This window comes from Ursus arctos, unplaced genomic scaffold, assembly GCF_023065955.2.
Source record: "Ursus arctos isolate Adak ecotype North America unplaced genomic scaffold, UrsArc2.0 scaffold_28, whole genome shotgun sequence".
Taxonomy (NCBI): Eukaryota; Metazoa; Chordata; class Mammalia; order Carnivora; family Ursidae; genus Ursus; species Ursus arctos.
The window spans coordinates 35296855-35316747 of NW_026622963.1; the positions used below are offsets into that span (position 1 = coordinate 35296855).

At 41.7% G+C, this 19893-nt stretch overlaps 2 protein-coding genes across 6 annotated transcripts in view; one reads left to right on the forward strand and one right to left on the reverse strand.

Moving 5' to 3' along the window:
* TM6SF1 (transmembrane 6 superfamily member 1) overlaps positions 1-19893 on the forward strand; it is an 83376-nt gene that overhangs the window by 51323 nt on the left and 12160 nt on the right. Inside the window, exon 11 of one of the 4 annotated variants that reach the window (XM_044388444.3) lies at positions 7532-8992. The exons of the other annotated variants lie outside the window; for them this stretch is intronic. Coding sequence (XP_044244379.1) covers positions 7532-7605 — 74 coding nt within the window. The 3' untranslated portion in view covers positions 7606-8992. Of the gene's footprint in view, positions 1-7531; positions 8993-19893 lie in introns of those variants that run through there. 4 annotated transcript variants of the gene reach the window in all.
* Positions 1-19893, reverse strand: part of HDGFL3 (HDGF like 3) — a 78279-nt gene that overhangs the window by 9016 nt on the left and 49370 nt on the right. Inside the window, exons 3-5 of one of the 2 annotated variants that reach the window (XM_026510565.4) lie at positions 14298-14436; positions 13802-13960; positions 9526-9672 (exon numbers count right to left, since the gene is read on the reverse strand). In XM_026510565.4, the coding sequence (XP_026366350.1) occupies positions 9526-9672; positions 13802-13960; positions 14298-14436 (445 nt within the window). The remainder of the gene's footprint in view (positions 1-9525; positions 9673-13801; positions 13961-14297; positions 14437-19893) is intronic. The other variant, XM_048220480.2, reaches the window with a different exon arrangement.

The following is a 19893-nucleotide window of genomic DNA, read 5'->3' on the forward strand; positions in this document are numbered from 1 at the left end:
TATTCTAACGGAAACCTGGTTCTCCCTGGGGATTGTGCTGCTGCTTCTCCTGCAGCCCTCACCTCACATGGTAGCTCTTTGCTCTGCCACGGCTCTTGTACTGCCAGTCCGGAGGTGGGGAAGCTGTCCTTCCTGATCGCCACCTGTTTGTAAGCTGTTCCTCCTTTCTCCTGTGCTCTCCCCTGACCACCCAATCCTCCCAGCTTTGAACCTCCAGACTGTGACCTGCCACCTCTCCTGCCTGCAGTCACCTCCAGACCCTGTGGGTTACTCCTTACTCCTTGAAGAGTTCAGCTCTGTCCCACTGTCATTCAACATCATAACCACTGGGAAGTCTGTCCATGTAGACTGTCCTTCCAAAACTCTGACCTCTCCGTGCCTTGATTTTCTCTCCTCCAGAGATCTTGTCCTCCACCCCACCTCAGTCACTCATCCCCCACGGCTAGTTCTTAGGCAAGTGATTCTCAACCCCTGGGAGTACAGGAGTCCCCTACTGATCTGCGGTTTCACTGTCTTTGGTCAACTGTGATCGGGAAGCGGACGATCTTCCTTCTGACCTTTCCATCAGAAGGTCAACAGCAGCCTATGTCACAGGGGCTATGTTACTCCCCTCACTTCATCTCATCCTGTAGGCATTCTGTCATCTCCCTTCCTCAATCACAGCAAGAAGGGTGAGTACTGCGCAGTAAGGTATTTTGAGAGAGGTCACTTTCAGTTTACTTGTATTATAGAATATTGTTACAGTTGTTCTATTTTATTATGAGCTATTGTTGTTAACCTCTTACTATGCCTAACTTATACATTAAACTTTATCATAGCTACGTACATATAGGTAAAAATAGAGTAAATATGGGGTTCGTACTGCCCACGGTTTCAGGCATCCACTGGGGGTCTGCGAATGTATCTCCTGCAGATAAGGGGGTACAACTGTATTTGCAAACATGGTTTTAAGTCACTGTTTTGGGGGGCGAAATTATGGAAGCATTTTCGGTTGTCCTAAGAACTTGGGGGTTGTCTGGAACTGTGCCATGAACGGTACTCACCCAGTGAAATGTCCCACTCAAGTTCCAGCACCATCTGCAGGTCAGCAGCAACCACCACAACTCTTCCATAATCTGATTAAACATCGCACTCTTCCATCACCACTTGTCTCCAGCTCTCTCTCTCTTTAGCTAGGACGCCACCTCCAATAATTCTTTGATACTCAAAATCCTTTGACTCACTCCCTTCCTCATGCCCTTTTTTCCCCTTCCAAATATATTCTGGGTTCAATGATCCATCACTGTAACTGCTCCCTTCCTTGCACAAAATCCATTTCCTGCCTCTACCCCCCTTCACTCTACTCTAAGCAAACCCCAACTCCAGGTACACTCAATTCTCTGCCTTTCTGTGGTTGCACGGTTGCATACGCCTGGAGAGGATCACACACCCATCCCGACGACTGTTCTCACTTTAAATCATGACCACTAACCTCAAGTGAGCCCTCACTGCTGCCTGGCAATTCCACTTCATTCCCCAAGTCTACTCACTCTTCTCTTCTTCTAAGTGACTACTTTGTCCCATTCCCTCTCTCTCGAAACTTCCAACACTTCTTCCCGTTATCACTCTCAAATGCTGACCTCGCTTCCTAAGAAAACTGAAGCAATCAGATGAGAACTTTTACAAAGTCTCACCCTAAGTACCCACTTACCTGTCTTCCCTCCCACTTCAGCGGGTGAACCAAGGTAACCCCTCCAGATGTGCCCTATATCTTATGCCTCCTTGTCTTCTGAAGAGCACTGCTTTGGCAATTCTCTCCTACATTATCATTTTGTGATCATTCCTCAAGTGAATCATTCTTACCAGGACATGGGCTGCAAATTCTCCCATCAAGAAAAAAAGCCCCTCTTGACTTTCTACCTTGGACCATGACTATTAAGTATTTTAAAAGAAGTTTAAGATTAGTCTACTAGCCCTACAAGGCATCAGGACTCATTATACAGCTATTATAACTAAGAAAAGTACGGTACTGACCAAAGGAACATAAAAGAACCCAGAGAGCGAGACATGGCTATGACACACGACACTGCAGGTCAGAGAGGAAACGAGGGACAATTTAATAAATGGTGCCAGTTCCCATGGTTATGCTGTGGGGAAAAAAGGCAACAGTCCTACCTCATATTACACCCCAAAATTAATTCCAGATGGATTAAACACTAAAATGTTCAAAACAAAACTTTACAAATGTAAAAGGAAATATAGGACCGTGTCTTTCCAATCTTGGGAAAGGGACAGGTTTCTTTCTTTTTTTTTTTTTTTAAGATTTTATTTATTTATTTGACAGAGAGAGACAGCCAGCGAGAGAGGGAACACAAGCAGGGGGAGTGGGAGAGGAAGAAGAAGTCTCCCAGTGGAGGAGCCTGATGTGGGACTCGATCCCAGAATGCTGGGATCACGCCCTGAGCCGAAGGCAGACACTTGACGACTGCGCCACCCAGGTGCCCCAAGGGACAGGTTTCTTAAACAAGACAGAAGAATGCTAACCATAACAGAAATTTGAGACAGTTGATTATAGTAGAGAAAGTCTGTTCACCGAAAGGTATCATAAAAAAATCAGACAAGCTACAAATGTGGAGAAGATATGTACAATGCGCACGACCAACCATACTAGTTAGAATCCAGAATATGTGAAGGAGTCCTACAAATCAGTACCCAAAAATAACCCAATAGGAGAATGGGCAAAATACAAAATCAAGAAGATGCCCAGAAGAAAAAAGGGTAGTAGATAAACATGTGAAAAGAAGCTCAACCGCACTATAAATCAGAGAACTGCAAATTAAGACTATAATTTACCCTTGTGATTACAGGCAAAAAGTCTGACAATGACACATCAGTCACAGGAAACCCATACACTGATGGTGGGAGTGTGAACTGGCCCGATCCTTAGGGATGGACTTCGGCATTCTCTTACAAAGTTGAAAACCGTGAGCTCCTGAGCCAGCATGGCCAGTTCTCACGTATATCCCCTAAAGAACCTCTTGCGCATGTGCATGAGGAGGCAAACAGGAGGGTGTTCACAGCAATGCAGTTCGTAATTGTAAAAAGCTGGAAACAACCAACATGCCCATCAAGAGGAGACTGAATCAAGTGTGGTGTATTCATAGGGCTGAGTCTTACACAGCAGTGGAGAGTTAACAAGCTACTCTGTGCACAACCGTGTGAGGGACTCCTCGAAGCATATTAGAAAGTGAATGTCACTGTTGTTTGAAAAGCTCAAAAATGAACAAAATTAAACAATATATTATTTAAGTATACCTGTATGTTATATGTGAGCTAAAATTTTGAAAATGAAAGGAAATAATAGAACACTAGTGATTATCTCTGGGTGGGAAAAAGATGGTACAAGGGAAGAATATGTAATTAGATGCAAGTTATTGTTCTGTTTTAGTTTTCAGGTTGAGTGGTAGGGTCACTGGTATTCATTAGAATACTATGTTTATTATATTTATATTACATATGTATCCTTCTGTATATGACAAATATATTATTATAAATGGGTTAAAAATAAAAGGATCTTGGGGCGCCTGGGTGGCTCAGTCGTTAAGCATCTGCCTTTGGCTCAGGGCGTGATCCCAGCGTTCTGGGATCGAGCCCCACATCAGGCTCCTCCGCTGGGAGCCTGCTTCTTCCTCTCCCACTCCCCCTGCTTGTGTTCCCTCTCTCGCTGGCTGTCTCTCTGTCAAATAAATAAATAAAATCTTTAAAAAAAAAAAATAAAAAAATAAAAGGCTCTGACTTTCAACAGAGTGGGTCTAGAGGGAACATAAATCAACATCATAAAGGCCATATATGAAAAACCCACAGCTAATTAATACCCAATGGCGAAAAACTGAGAGCTCTTCCTCTAAAATCAGGAATAAGACAAAGATGTCCATTCTTGCCATTTTTACTTAATGTACTGATGTCCTAGCCATAGGAATTGGACAAGAAAAGAAAAGGCATCTAAACTGGTAAGGAAAAAGTAAATCTGTCACTATCTGTAGATGACATGATACAACAGATAGAAAACCCTAAAGACCACCGAGAAACTATCTGAATAAATGAATTCAGTAAAGTTGTAAGATACAAAATTAATATACAGAAATCTATTGTTTCTACATACCAATAATAAAGTAGCAGAAAGAGACATTTAGAAAACAGTCCTAATTATAATTGCACCAGAAAGAATAAAAAACCTAGGAAGAAACTTAACCAAGCTCGTGACAGACCTGTACTCTGAAAACAACAAATCACTGATGAAAGAAAGTGAAGATGACATCAATGGAAAGATATTCCATGCTCATGGATTGGAAGAACAAATATTCTCAAAATGTCCATACTACCCAGAGCAATCCACAGATGCAATGCAATCCCTATCAAAATACCAAAGCATTTTTCACAGAACTAGAACAAGTAAATACTAAAATTTGTATGGAACCACAAAAGATCTCAAAAAGCCAAAGCGATCTTGAGAAAGAAGAACAAAGCTGGAGGTATCACCCAAACTTCAAGATATACTACAAAGCTACATTAATCAAAGAGTATGGTACTGGCACAAAAAGAGATATATATTTCAATGGAACAGAACAAAAAGCCCAAAAATCAACCCATACTTACATGGTCAATTAATCTTGACAAAAGAGGCATGAATATACAATAAACGTTGCTGGGAAAACTGAACAGCTAACATGCAAAAGAATGAAAGTGGACCACATTCGTGTCTATACACAAAAATAAACGCAAAATGGATTAAAGACCTAAATGTGAGACCTGAAACCATGAAACCCCTAAAAGAAAACATAAGTAATCATCTTGGACATCAGGCTTATTTAGCAACATTTTTCTAGATGTGTCTCCCTAGGAAAAGGAAACAAAAGCAAAAACAAACTATAGACACTTCATCAAAATAAAAAGCTTTTGTACAGCAAAGGAAACCATCAATAAAATAAGAAGGCAACCTATGATATGGGAGAAGATATCTGCAAATGATATATCTGATAAGGGGTTAGTATCCAATATATATATAGAACTCATACAACTCAATACCAAAAAACCAAATACTCCTATTAAAAAACAGGCAGAAGACCTGAATAGACATTTTCCCAAAGAAGACATCCAGATGGCCAACAGACACATGAAAAGATGCTCAACATCACTCTTCATCAGGGAAATGCACATCAAAACTACCATGAGGTGGGATCTCCCACCTCACACCTATCAGAATGGCTAATATCAAAAGGACAAGAAACAACAGATGTTGGTGAAAATGTGGAGAAAAAGGAACCCTTGTGCACTGTTGGTAGGAATGTAAATTGGTGCAACCCTTGTGGAAAACAGTATGGAGGTTCCTCAAAAAATTAACAGTAGAACTCTCATATGATCCAGTAATTCCACTACTGGGTATTTACCCAAAGAAAATGAAAACACTACTTCAAAAAGATACATGGGGGCGCTTGGGTGGCTCAGTTAAATGGCGAACTCTTTTTTTTTTTTTTTAAAGATTTTATTTATTTATTTGACAGAGATAGCCAGCGAGAGAGGGAACACAAGCAGGGGGAGTGGGAGAGGAAGAAGCAGGCTCATAGCGGAGGAGCCTGATGTGGGGCTCGATCCCATAACGCCGGGATCACGCCCTGAGCCGAAGGCAGGCGCTCAACCGCTGTGCCACCCAGGCGCCCCTAAATGGCGAACTCTTGATTCTGGCTCAGGTCATGATCTCAGGGTCCTGGGACTAAGCCCCATGTTAGGCTCTGCACTTAGCAGGGAGAGTCTGTTTGAGGATTCTCTCTTGTTCTCTCCTTCTGCACCCCCCACAACCCCCCACTTTCTCTAAAATAAATAAATAAATCTTTAAAAAGAAAGCTATATGCACTCTTGGGTATACTGCAGCACTATTTCTAATAGCCAAGTTGTGGAAACAAACTAAGTGTCCATCAATAGATGAACAGATAAAGAAGATACGGTATATATATATATATATATATATATATATATATATATATATATGCAATGGCATACTACTCAGCCATACAAGGAGTGAGATCTTGCCATTTGTGACAACATGGATGGACCTAGTGAGTATTATGCTAAGTGAATTAAGTCAGACAATGAAGACAAATACCATGATTTCACTTAAATATGGAATCTAAACAGAATCAGACCCATAAATACAGAGAACAAACTGATGATTGCCACAAGGAGGAGGGCCAGGATGGGCTGAATTGGTGAAGGGGAATGGGAGGTCTGGGCTTCCAGTTATGGGATGAGTACGTCATGGGACAAGGTACAGCAGACAGAATACAGTGAATGGTATTGTAACAGTGCTGTGTGTTGACAGGTGGTGGTTACATTTGTGGTGAGCACAGCATAAATATTGACTTGTCAAATCACTACACTGTACATTCGAAAATGATGTAATAATGTATGTCAACCATACTTCAACTTAAATGAATGACTGAATGAATAAATGGATGGATCTCAGGCTCCTGCTTTACATTCAGGCTCTTAACTGGCTATGTGACCCTGGACGAATCTTTCCAGCCTGAGTTTTCCCAGGTACAAAATGGAGATTATACATCCTGGGATTTGTGTGGGGATTAGATAAGACAGTGCACAGACAGCATTTAACATAATATATGGCACATAGTAAAGATGTTAGCCCTCACTACTCTGAGTCTGCTGCTGTTGCTACTTCTAACAGCAACTGTTTTCTGAAGTGCTTTCAAGATATCGGAGTTGAAATTGTTTCATTAACCATTAGAAGAATGGGTCTACAATGCAGGAGATACAGAGTGGGAAGTCATCAGTAATATATAATAGTTGAAACCATGAGAGTGGGGACAACGGACACAGGGGAAGCTTGCAGAATAGTTGAACGCCAAGACGAATGGAAGGAAGGAGCTCTAGAAAGAGACTGAGAAGGAACTGGATGCAGAAGGAGAAGAGACTGGTGACCTGGAGGCAAAGTCAGGAGGGAAGGTGGCTAGTGGCATTAAATGCTGCACAGGTGAAATAAAGACTAAAGGATTTAGATAAAGACCAAACCCTGGATTTGGCAACGAGAGGATCTCCATGGACCTTTACAAGAGCATTTCCATGAAATGGTGAAGAAGCAACAAGAGTGCAAAGGAGGAAGGCATGAGTAGGTGAAGGAATGGACACTGGAGGAAAGAGAACTCTTCTAGGAAGTTTAGAGATGAAGAGAAAAGTGAAAAGAGTAGGATATATGGGGGAAGGGAGGCCTGACACCGTTTCTAGGCAGAAGGAAAAGATAAAGGTACAGGATGACAGGTGACCACCGCCTGAGTGAGGCGTTGGGAAAAAGGAGGAGGAGACGATACTCCGGACCCTGGTAGCAGAAAGGTGCAGAATAATGCTTCTCAGACTTGAATGTGCCTATGAATGACCCGGGGGGGTTAGTTAAAAAGACTCTCATTTGGAAGGCCTGGGGTGGGGCCTGGGATTCTGCACCTTTAACAAGCTTGCCAGTGATACTGATGCTACTTGCCCACAGATCACCCTCTGAGCAGTACCGGTGCAGACCATCTCTTCCTCGGTCACAGAAATGCAGATAGAAGGAGTTCATAAAGGGAGACAGGTCGCGAGGGTTTTGCTGTATGCATACTGAAGCCACCTGGGATGAAGATGGCAGGTAGGATAAAAAGAAAATCAAACGAGTAAGGTACTCATGCCTTTGGTGACTATTAACAGGACTGTTCCCAGGAGGACTACCAGCAAAGGTAAGGAAAGAGGACTCTTTACTGGAAAGAGGTCAAGAGAAGAACGATACGCAGAGGACAGAGTAAAGCTGAGTGGCTAAGAGGGATAAGGGAACAATCAGAATCACAACGGGGGAGTAATTTTGGTTAATTGCATGGAGGAGGAGTTGAGAGGTAAACAGTACTGACAAGAATAGTCAAGCACTCAGCTGAAACCAGAATCTCACAGAAGAACAATAATAATGTATTTTGTGGATTACTATTTCAAAACGATTTGCCACTGTCCAATTAGTCTTCATAGAGAAAAGACTAATAGAAAATGACCAGGGGCAAAATGTGCCTTCACTAATACTTTTAAGTTAATAGAGGTTAACAAAAGTTAAGATCAAAGACATCCAGATGGCCAACAGACACATGAAAAAATGCTCAACACCTCTCATCATCAGGGAAATGTGTATCAAAACCACAGTGAGATATCACTTCGCACCTGTCAGAATGGCTGGACTCAAAACGTAAGAAGTAACAAGGGTTGGCGAGGATGTGGACAAATGGAAACCGTGCACTGTTAGCAGGAATATAAACTGGTACAGCCACTGTGGAAAACAGTATGGAGTTCCTTAAAAAGTTAAAAATATTGGCGACTCCGCTTCTGGGTATTTATCTGAAGAAGGTGAAATCACCAATTTAAAGAGACATATGCATCCCTATGTTCACTGCAGCATTATTTACAATAGCCAAGATACAGAAGCAGCCCAAGTGTCCATCTATAGATGAATGGATAAAGATGTGGTGTATATGTACACTGGAATATTACTCAGCTGTAAAAAAAATGAGATCTCACCATTTGTGACAACATGGATGGACCTAGAGGGTATTATGCTAAGTGAAACAAGTCAAAAAGAAAGACAAATACCATATGATTTCACTCATATGTGGAATCTAAAAAACAAAACAAAACAAAACAAACAAAACAAAACACAAACAGCGCCCCAGATACAGGAGACAGACTTTGGTTACCACCAGAGGGAGGGGCTGAGGAGTGGGTGAAATGGGTGAACTAGGTCAAGGGGACCGAGAGGTACAAACTTCCAGTTATACAAAGTCAGTCACAGGGATGCGAAGTCCAGCACAGGGAACAGGGACAATAATATCATAGTAACTTTGTATGATGATGGATTGGAACCAGACCATCACCGTGAATTCTTAGTAATGTCTATGAATGTGGGCTCACTGTTGTGCATCTGAAAGTAATACAATATCGTATATCAACTACACTTTAAAATAGAGTTAACAAAATTCAAAGTGGACAAGTCTTCCCCTTCCATACTTTAAATACCAGTCTTTACATATTGTTGGAATACTTAAATATTTAAAGTCCCTGTGGGTACATTAAAGTACAAACTGCTTCTAGGAAAGAAGCCGTAGTATGAAATCCCCCATTTTGAACATGCAATCTTATGATAGAAGAAATACAACTGTAAAATTTTGAGATGGCATTTCATAATTTCAATATTTCACATCTTACTTTTTAAAAGACTCAAGTTGCTGCAGTGAGTTTAAAACAGAAGAGACCTGTTCATAGAGTTCCAAACTGAGAGACAGGTGTACCACCCCCCGGCTCTCTTGTGTTCTCGGACCCTGAGCAGCTGATCGTTCTCCCAGGAGCTGTGTGGGCCCTCCCAGGAGGCTGCGAGCCTCTCCGTCTACTGGGACAGGGTTTACTAACGCTCGCTCTGAAGCACCATGTCTTCTAGGTTAGAAGGGGAGCGAGACCACACGCTGTCCTTACCCCTTCACTGGTTTTCTGCAAGTCTGAAGTCGTGTTCCTTGTGTCATTGCCGGCATCTCCACCCTCAGAGCTGCTTTTGTTCTCCTCTTCTTTGCAGTCCTTGTCATCTTCATCTCCTGGAGATTTCCGGGACTGTTTAGAGGATTTCTAAACGTTTGGACAAATCAAAAATTATAAGCAAAAGTACAACTCCAATGTACAAGTGTAAGTAAGAAATGCAGAAGTGAGGGGCGCCTGGGTGGCACAGCGGTTAAGCGTCTGCCTTCGGCTCAGGGCGTGATCCCGGCGTTGTGGGATCGAGCCCCACATCAGGCTCCTCCGCTATGAGCCTGCTTCTTCCTCTCCCACTCCCCCTGCTTGTGTTCCCTCTCTTGCTGGCTGTCTCTATCTCTGTCGGATAAATAAATAAAATCTTTAAAAAAAAAAAAAAAAAAAAAAGAAATGCAGAAGTGGCTGACCTACATCCAGTCATGTGGCTCGCTACAACAACATACCAGTACAACACGGTGATGTGCCGAGGCTGGGCCAGATGACCTGGGACAGACTGTGTCACCTCACTGGGCCTCAGAGTAACCAGCTGGAAAAGGAGGTACAGGTGCACTCAATGACCTGTTCGTTCTTTCCAGCAGTGCAATGTTAGGAGCAGAAAATAAAGATTCATGTCCCCAGGGCACTGCCAACGGACGAACGACAGCTGAATGGACACCACGGTACCACCTTAGGAGGCCACAGGGCCACCCAGCTTCCCCAGCATTTCACAGTAGAAACTTGGGTCCAAACAGGGAGGCGAACTATCGAAGGTAGTAAGTGAATATTCATGTTGAGACGCCTGTTGAAGCTCTTTGGTTAAGCGCAGACAACACTTATATCACCATGTGATAGAAACTGACTTTAATCTTTTAAATTATGGATGGTTATTGAAGAGCCCGAGGGACTAGCCCTTTTTTCTTATCACCTTGCCTTTGAAACCAAGATGAACTCTAAGGAAGATGAAAATACAGTTCTAGTTTACAGCCAGAGTTGTTCTGCAGAACAGCATTAAAATGATCAAAAGCCCACTCCGCTGTGCACCTTTAAGAAAGTAAAATGTACCATATGACTAACATGTCCTCTCAGAAATTTTAAGAATCTTTAAGCACATGGCAAATAGGAGCTGAGGCAAAACTGATTTAGCCATGTCACTTTTGGTCTTCCAGAAATGAATTAGCAAATTGGAGCTTCCTCAATCAATATTTTAAATACAAGTTCCAAAGAGAAAATATCTTCTAGCTATGTGACAGAGCATGTAATTACATTGCTTCTATTTTACTTAACTGAAACCACCAACCCAGCCCAAAATGTCAGTTTAAAATGAGGTCATCTTTACTTTTTACAGGAAAGAAAAGCAGAGATTTAATAATCCAAATGTGGAGTTTCTACCGTTAAAGCTAAGATCAAGCAGGACAATACAAAAAGCAAACTACTTTTTGTTTTCCTAGTAAATACAGTATAATTATTGAAATGTAGCAACTGCTTTATGTAGTAATTCTCAAATGATAGTTCCTGTAGGCCAGGTAATAATACACAAGTCCCTGAAGTTCACAATGCTTACCAAGGATCCTAACGAGCAAGCGCACAGTGACTCTGTAAGTACTACAGTCTGGCACGTGGACCAGAATTAGGGCCGTAGTGCAACTCTGCTCCAGAGTCACAGTCAGTACTGGAAGAAATCTGGCTGCCCGGCTAGATTTGGTAACCCTGCAAAGCTCTTACTGTACTGCAAATGCACATCAAGGCAAATCTTGCAATCCTGGGGAAGGACCCTCCATCTGTTTCAGCACTGTAGTCTTCAACTGGTTGTGCGTCCACCTGTTGCCACCTTCGTTTTTTTTAACTAAGATGACTAGTGGTTTAGCATCATCACCAGTTTACTGTGTTGTGAGGCTCTCTGATTTGCCCTACTTTACACGGTAAATGATGTGTGCGCAAAATAGTTTGACCTGTAATTTTCCAGTATCTGTTGTGGCCCAGATGTGAATCATCCATATACCTACTGCCAAAGAGAGACACACATAACCTCCTTCAAATCTGCTTTCTGACTGAGATGTAGTCAAAAGTTTGTGAACCACTGGTTTTCAGTGGCAAAGGAAGATTATCTAACCTGAAGAAATAGGTGTAAACAAAGACCACCATGTTCAACAAAAACATTAGGGAAGCCAAGGAGAAAGGCGATTATGTCAGGAAAGTGCTTCCCTACATGTGGGTCTCAGATCAGCAGACTGCCTTACCTGAAAATTTGATTCTCAGACCCCACACCCAAGACCTACTCCAACAGAAATTCAGGCAGTGAGGCTTAGCAGTGTGTGTTTGAACAAGCTCTCCAGGTAATTCTGACCTGTGTTCAAATTTGAGAACCACGGTGCTAAGTTTCTCAGTCAATATTAAAAATTAAAAACCTTTTATGTGCTTCCAAAGTTTTTGTGTTTGTGCATAATTTATCTTGACAATAAATAAAATAGTAAAGAGTCAAAGAAATTTAAAAATAGTGGTTCTTAAGTGATCATGGAAGTTGTGATCTTTGGAAGGAAAAGAAAAAAAAAGATGATCCCTTAATCTAAAATGGATAAACCTTAGTAAGTAAAGTATGTCTTGACCCCTTCACTGCTTTAAACTGCATATCCACATCGGGTCTGAGCCCCATGACTTCTGGGCTTCACTACAAGCAAGGAAATAATGACACTGAAAAGCCGCATACCCACACTGTCAAATGCCTCAGATACCTCGGGTAGCGTAGGTAATTCAGAGGGGTACAACACATCACACAGCTCAGCAGGCAATCATAAATTTAAAATATCAATTGAATTGGATATTTAAGCGAAATCCAAAATAACTAAAAAAAAAAAAATTCAGCTTACAAAATTCCTGACAAGGAAAATTCTAATTATTTTGTTGTGATTTGCAAACTTTATCCCCATCCAAGGCAGATAAGACGTTTTTCATTAGGTGCACAAGAAGTAATATGTAATCATACAATTTCACCTGTATGCTATTTGGGTGGATTTTATAGATCGTAAAATAAAATGCTGATAATCCAATCAACTCCTGGCGCTTGGTTTTTAAGGAGTTGCCTAAGTCTATCCAGACACTAAATACCAGAATCTAAAGGGAAGTAATTTATCCTAATATTCAATCGTGTGACAGACCAATTACAGGGAAACCCATACCGATCTCTGGTCTTCAAAGATCTATTTATCTTGCTTTCAGTTTCTAAAGGTGAACGATTTTCACAATCTCATAGTTTGTTCAACTGCATGTCTGAATTACTGTATGAAAAACCTAGACTTTCAACGTGTAAATCTAGGATCACGTCACTCCTCTGTTTAAAGCCTTCAATAAATTATCGTTACATTGGGAATAAATCCAAATTCCTTAATGCGGCACCCAAGTCTCCATCACTGAGCCTCTGCTTGCTTCTCCCTCTTGGTCACGATGCCCCAACCACGTTCATCTTCTTTCAATTCAGGACATGCCAGACCCTTCCCGCCTCACATCGTGGCTGCTCTGCCCCACCCAGCCCTCCTCGACTCTTTCTTCAGAAAAGCCTGGCCACTCCATCTGAACCACATGCTCTTCCCACTCATTGCCTTCAGAGCCCCCTCATAATTTGTATTTGTTATTCGCACAGTCTTTAAAGCAGAAAGACAGGTTAAGAGTATATCTTTCTATTTACACAGATTTGTCCTGAATGGTACTGAGTCTCCTATATTCCTAAATTCTTCAGAGCTCATTTGGAGGTTCTTAGAGGAGGCATACTGACCTACTCTTCTACTCTTGACGAAAGAACAGTCCTTCTCCAACTGAGAAGCAGTATTTTCAGTGCCAGATCAGCCCTGAAGATGCCCTCACATCTAAGGCTACCTGTCCTACTCCCCTTGGCTATCTTACTGTCTCTAGAGGCAGAGGTCCACAGAGTGAGGATGCTTCTATGTGCCCAAGGAATGAATTAAGAATAATCTAAAACCTGGGGCACCTGGGTGGCACAGCGGTTAAGCGTCTGCCTTCAGCTCAGGGCGTGATCCCGGCGTTCTGGGATCGAGCCCCACATCAGGCTCCTCTGCTGTGAGCCTGCTTCTTCCTCTCCCACTCCCCCTGCTTGTGTTCCCTCTCTCGCTGGCTGTCTCTGTCTCTGTCAAATAAATAAATAAAAATAAAATCTTTAAAAAAAAAAAAAGAATAATCTAAAACCTTAATGAATATGCACATAACATTAATAATAATGGAAAAGGTTCTCAGTCACCTTCGAAGTGTAGGACTTTTTCCGTTTTGAGCCTGCTTTTTCATTCTTTCTTTTGCCTTTTCCATCTTCTTCTACTCTATCCCCTTCCTCCTCACTGCTTGCATCTGCAGTATTCCCGCCTTCTCCCTCAGTTTCTGAGGAGCTCTGCTGCTGAATTGCCTAAGAAATAGCAAGATATTGGCTAATTACATTTTTGAAAAAAATAGCAAAGAATACAGATTGTGAAAAGAATCATTCTATTTTAATCTGAAAGGATTCAGCTTACTCTTAAGATCTTCAAAATAAAGAACCATCAACTTCAGTTTTCCAGTGACCACTTGACTTGAACCCTCTTGGGTAACAGAATTATATTTACTCCAAAATGTTACTGGAGCTAAAAAGAATTCTGATTTCAAATAGATGGAGGGTAACTACTAGTACAAAGGACATATAAGAAAGACCCCAAAGACAGTTAAAAACCAAAGCAATGAGATCTAACAATGAAGCAAACCATTACCTGGTACCCAGTAAACTTCACTCCTGGGTTATTCTCTATTTCCCACAATCCTTCATTAAATCCTTTCCGTTTGTTTGACTTTCCAAACTTGTCTTTGTATTCCTTATATGGAAAAAGGTCTTTCGGACCTAAAAATGCACTGCAGAGATATATTAGAAATAGAATTGATACTTTGACCTTCAAATATAAGCTATTTTTAATATCAATATCAACTTAGGTGTCACAGAATATTTTAGTAAACAAACTAAAAGTATACATAAACCCTTTGAGTTGCGTACATATCATAAAATAGTTTACATATAAATGGGGCGGCTGGGTGGCTCAGTCGGTTAAGTGTCTGGGGTTAAGTGTCTGACTTCGGCTCAGGTCATGATCTCAGGATCCTGGGATGGAGCCCTGTGTTGTGCTCCCCACTCAGCGGGGAGCCTGCTTCTTCCTCTCCCTCTCTCCCTGGCACTCCCCCTACTTGTAATCTCAGTCTGTCTCTCTCTCTCTAATCAATAAAATCTTTATAAAATTTATACATATGCTTCTAGGCAGGAAAAATGGATAGCTGGCTGTATAAGCCAGGACCTCTAGACAGTGCTGTTTCGATTTTACTTTTAAATTACCAATTTATTTTTTGTTTTAAAGCTGACTTTTGGTTACACACATGGTTTTAAAAGATGTCCACATGTTGGCCACTTTAATCATCATCTTAAACTAAGACTTTTGTGTTAATCTTCCATAAGTAAGGGTTTTGTGAGATTTACAGTAAAAATATAAACACTGGATTAAAAAAGTGACTATTAACTCTATCTATCACATTAGTATATTTATTCACTATTATTTTTATAAACTAAAAAATCGTATTAGTGATTAATGCAGCACAAACAAGAAAAAAATCAGATGTAGCAAACAGATAGAATGTTATGCAATTTAAACTTTATCCTAATTTAATCATAACCGGAAAAAGAAAATGAGTTCGAATAAATCCTGGGACTGGCTAAGAGATCCAAGCATTCAAACTAGAGTCTTCAGCATTATCCCCTATAATACACTAATGAGATGGGAGAGGCCCACACCCTGGCTGACACCCAACAAGCTCACATTTCAAACTAAGATTCAGAGATCCTTCCGTTCGACAAATCTGACTGGGCATCTACAGTGTGTCAGGCACTGCTGAGGTGTTGTGGATTCTGCAGGGAACAAACAGACGAATATCTCTACCCTCATGGAGCACACATTCTAGGAGTGTGAGCAGGGTTTGGACAAACACAGAAAAGAACAAATATAGTCCTGTGGGCTAACATCAATAAAGCAGAGAAGGGGGATGGCGAGACGGGGGTGGATTTGGTCATCAGATATATGGATCATGGAAGGCCTCCCTGAGAGGAGTCGTCCAAGCAGCACAGGGGGTGAGGAAGGAGGCTGCGCAGTCACCTGGAGAGAGGGAGCAGACTTAGGGAAGAGCCAGCACAACAGGCCCTGAGGCGCAAGTGCCCGCTGTGCTGAAGAAACGAAGAGGCCAGGATGGCTCGAGTGAGAGGAGTGAGGGCACAGCGGGATGAGAGGAGGTCAGAGAGGGGACCGGGTGGGGTCACAGATTATGTGGGGCCTCGAAGGCCCCTATCGAGGCTCAGGGTCAGATGGGCAACATGAGAGGTTTGAGAAGAGAGGTGATGATCTGTGTTTGAATAGGATCATTCTGGCTGCTGTGCTGAAAACAGCCTGAAGAAGTGGGCACTAGGGTCGAAGCAGGGAGACGAATGAGCCCACCGAAGTGATGACAGTCACTCGGCCAGGGTGTGCGCGACACAGTGCGTGAGGAACGGCTAGTTCCAAATTCGCGCTCAAGAAAGAGCCAAAGTGATGTGAGAGAAAGGAAGGAGGTGAGGCTGTCTCCAAGGGGTCAGACTAAGAAATGAGAAGAACAGAGGTGGCATTTACAGAACTGAAAGATTTGTTTGAGAGAACAAGACTTGAAGGTGAAAAGCTCAGTTTGAGATGTTTAGTTTGAAACCCTGGTTTGACATCCGAGAGAGGAGGTCAAGGAGGCAGTTGGAGAGATGATTCTGGAACTCAGGGGAAAGGTCGGAGCTGGAGATATAAAAGCTCTGAGACTGTGAGTTAACAGTTTACTGTTGATTTTTATAAATTCCATTTTCTGGGCCACCCTCTCATGTCCCCTCCCTCTTCCAGAGCTTTGTACTATATCGCTTGATGCAATTGCTCAATAAACTTTGCTTTGCTGTATATATATTGATATATATATACATATATAAATTCCATTTTCTGACTGGGTCTTAGTACTGATTCCTCACTGCCTAGCTGATCAAAAACTTCAAGCTGATAAAAATACCTGCGGAAGCTTTCTGACCCCAACCACCAAAACTCCCTTGACTTTTAATTGCTTGGTCAACATGATTCTATCTCATTGAATCCAGACATCATTTATTAGGTTACTGGACATTTTAATCAAAGGCATGTCACTGTCTTGCGTGACAAGTGGAACACGAGAAAGAAATGGACTTTGGGTATGTCTGTTTTCCTTTTTGAGAAGTTTGTCACGAACTACTAGACTATAGCGTTGGGCTCTGCGTTTAGGAATCAACTGGGGGCCAAGCTGCCGAGGCTGCCATCCGCTGCCGCTGAGCAGAGCGTGCGCTTTCTGTACTTTCCCGACCGGGGTTAACGGTGCAAGCGGCCAGGAGCTGCTGCCAGACACGAGAGCCCTGAATGACAGAAGTTCTAAAGCAACTTATGTTTGATACACAACCTTGTTTTTTCCTAGATTACAGAAAGATAATTCCACAGATCAAATTTCCTCCCAATTGGTTAACTTTCCTGCATGTTTCATAAATCTTAAAGTGTAGGCCAGAAAAGAAAATTGTTCAAAGCTCCATGCTCTAAGGATGTTATTTTTTTTTTTCTCCTGGTCAAGGCTGCCTTGAAAAAAAAGTGTGCAGACTAAAACTGCTGGGGTTGTTCTATGGAGAAGAATTTGGGGGCTCCAATGACCTGTCTGGGCATTAGAATAAATTCAAGGTGATGTTCTGAGGAAAATTCTAGTCTGCTTCGGAGTGTTCCTTTGGCTGACCTGAACACAGCTTTCTTTCTTTTTTTTTTTTTTTAAAGATTTTATTTATTTATTTGACAGAGAGAGACAGCCAGCGAGAGAGGGAACACAAGCAGGGGGAGTGGGAGAGGAAGAAGCAGGCTCCTAGCGGAGGAGCCTGATGTGGGGCTCGATCCCATAACGCCGGGATCACGCCCTGAGCCGAAGGCAGACGCCTAACCGCTGTGCCACCCAGGAGCCCCTGAACACAGCTTTCTTGTTAAGTTCCTCACCTTTCATATATTTTCCCTGCCTTTCATTTATTTTATTTTATTTTATTTTAATTTAATTTTAATTCATCCAGCAGCTATTATTTTAAACCCTTACCATTGGCCAGGCACAGTGCTAAGCACCACATCCCCAGGAGTGAGCAAGCCCCGCAGGATCTCTGCCTCCACAGAGAGGCTGAGCATAGGTACCTGCCCGGGCATACAGTCTCAGGTTCAGGGACACCCAATACCCAATAAACGCTCTGCCGAAACAAATGCATGGCAGGTTTTGTGAGGTTCATTTTCCTCCAGATGTTTCAAAATCTACCTCTGGATGATCAAACCAGAAAAAAAAACCTCACATATGGACTATATTATACTGCTCCCTGGTAGAACTGCGTTTACTGAATTGAGCCTTGGAATGATGCCACTGGCTTTTATTAAGGATGTTGTAAAAAACAGCTCTGTGAAACCCTTCACACTGTTCACTGGAATGATCCTGTTACACTCACCAGCAATACAGCAGGTGGAGGCTCTTCGGTTACACAGTGCTTTAAGGAATGCCTAGAAAATGTTTACTGAATAAATAAAAGTGACCACATAAGGTTAGTAAATGGTTGATTTGTCCTATATAGTGGAAATGTGATAGTCTTATTTATTAAATCCTGTCTGGTCCCAGGAATACAATCTAATCATCTGGAAATAGGTCCTAGAGAAAAAGCACAATAATGGTATAGATGTAAACTGGAGACAGGAATCGGGCAAATAGAAAAATATGTATCATAAAGCCCTTTGCACTAATTATAAGAAAAACATTTATCTCTAAGTTTTCTAGCAATCTCTATGGAGGAAAACATGGTAATGGTGCACATAGTATGGACACAGTGTCTATTAGATAAAAACAAAAGAAAATAAAATCAACTTTCTGAAAGAAATACAACTATTTCTCAATGAAGCCAAAAAATAAATATGTCTTAAGGGCCTTCTGTCTCCTGGCTAGCTCTCTTCCTTTCTTTATTTTTTTTAAGGTTTTATTTATTTTTGTTTAGAAAGAGAGCAAGCATGAGTTGGGGGAGGGACAGAGGGCGACAGAGAGACAGAAGCTCTAGCAGACTCTGTGGTAAGCATGGGGCCCAGTGCAGGGCTTGATCTCATGAGCCTGAGATCATGACCTGAGCTGAAATCAAGAGTCGGAGGCTCAACCAACTGAGCCACCCAGGTGCCCCATGGCTAGCCCTCTTTCCAGATAAGAATGAAGAAGATGTCAGAGTGACAGAGACCGCAAGCTAAGAAAATGTTTACGTCTGGCTCTCCTACTTCAAATGACACAAGTGATGACCCTGAATTTGAAGACTTGTAAAATTTCATGACAATTTGCAGCTTTCCCCCACATATGCAATTCCTATTCCATTTATGTCCTTGCTCTGATTGACCATACACATTTTTGTTGTGTCAAGACTGCCAACCGTCTCCTAGTTTTTACTATCTTCTTTCTTTTACTAATGGATTACTCCTTCCAATTGTTTCCCCTAAGAGTTGCCCTGCTAGAGGCTGTTTCCCAATTCCTGACAGCAATGCGTGGCCACATGACCGAGCTTCTGCCCTGCAATGAATGCAAGTTTAAGTGATACATGCAACTTCCCTGTCACTTCTGTACAAAGAAGTTACCTGTTCTTCATGTTTTCTCTTTCTTTCCCCCTTCCCTCTACCTGGAAGGCACACAGGTGCTGCTGAACGTCGTTTGTTTATTTTTAAATAAGCAGACAAGAGCAAGGGAATGGCAGGACAATGTGACGGAAGGAACCTGGGTCCCTAGAGCAGAGTAGTCTACCCACCTCGATCTACCTGCCTATCTTTGGATTGTTTCACAAGAAAGAAAGAATTTTCTAAATTATTTGAGATACTGTATTTTCAGGTTCCGTTATTCAGCATTTTAGCCAGTACACTAACAAATACAATTTAAAAACCTTATTAAGTTGGTAAGTTTGCTTCAGGGTTCAAAAAATTGAAAGAGCCTGAGACAACATAACTATGTTGTATGAAATATAAATGGATGAAATTTCTCTAGAAAGAAAACATACAAGAGCAACAAAATAAATTACTGGGAGTGGTAAGGAGACTACCCTAGGACTTAAAAGTGTCCTAAAGGAGATTCTGGGTGCTGTCCAACATTTATACAGAAATAACATTCAAAAGCAAAATGAATGAAAAATCTTCACATTAAGAAAAATACACTATTAAGCTTGGTAATTTTATAAAATTGTGATCCTTTTTTAACAACATATAAAAT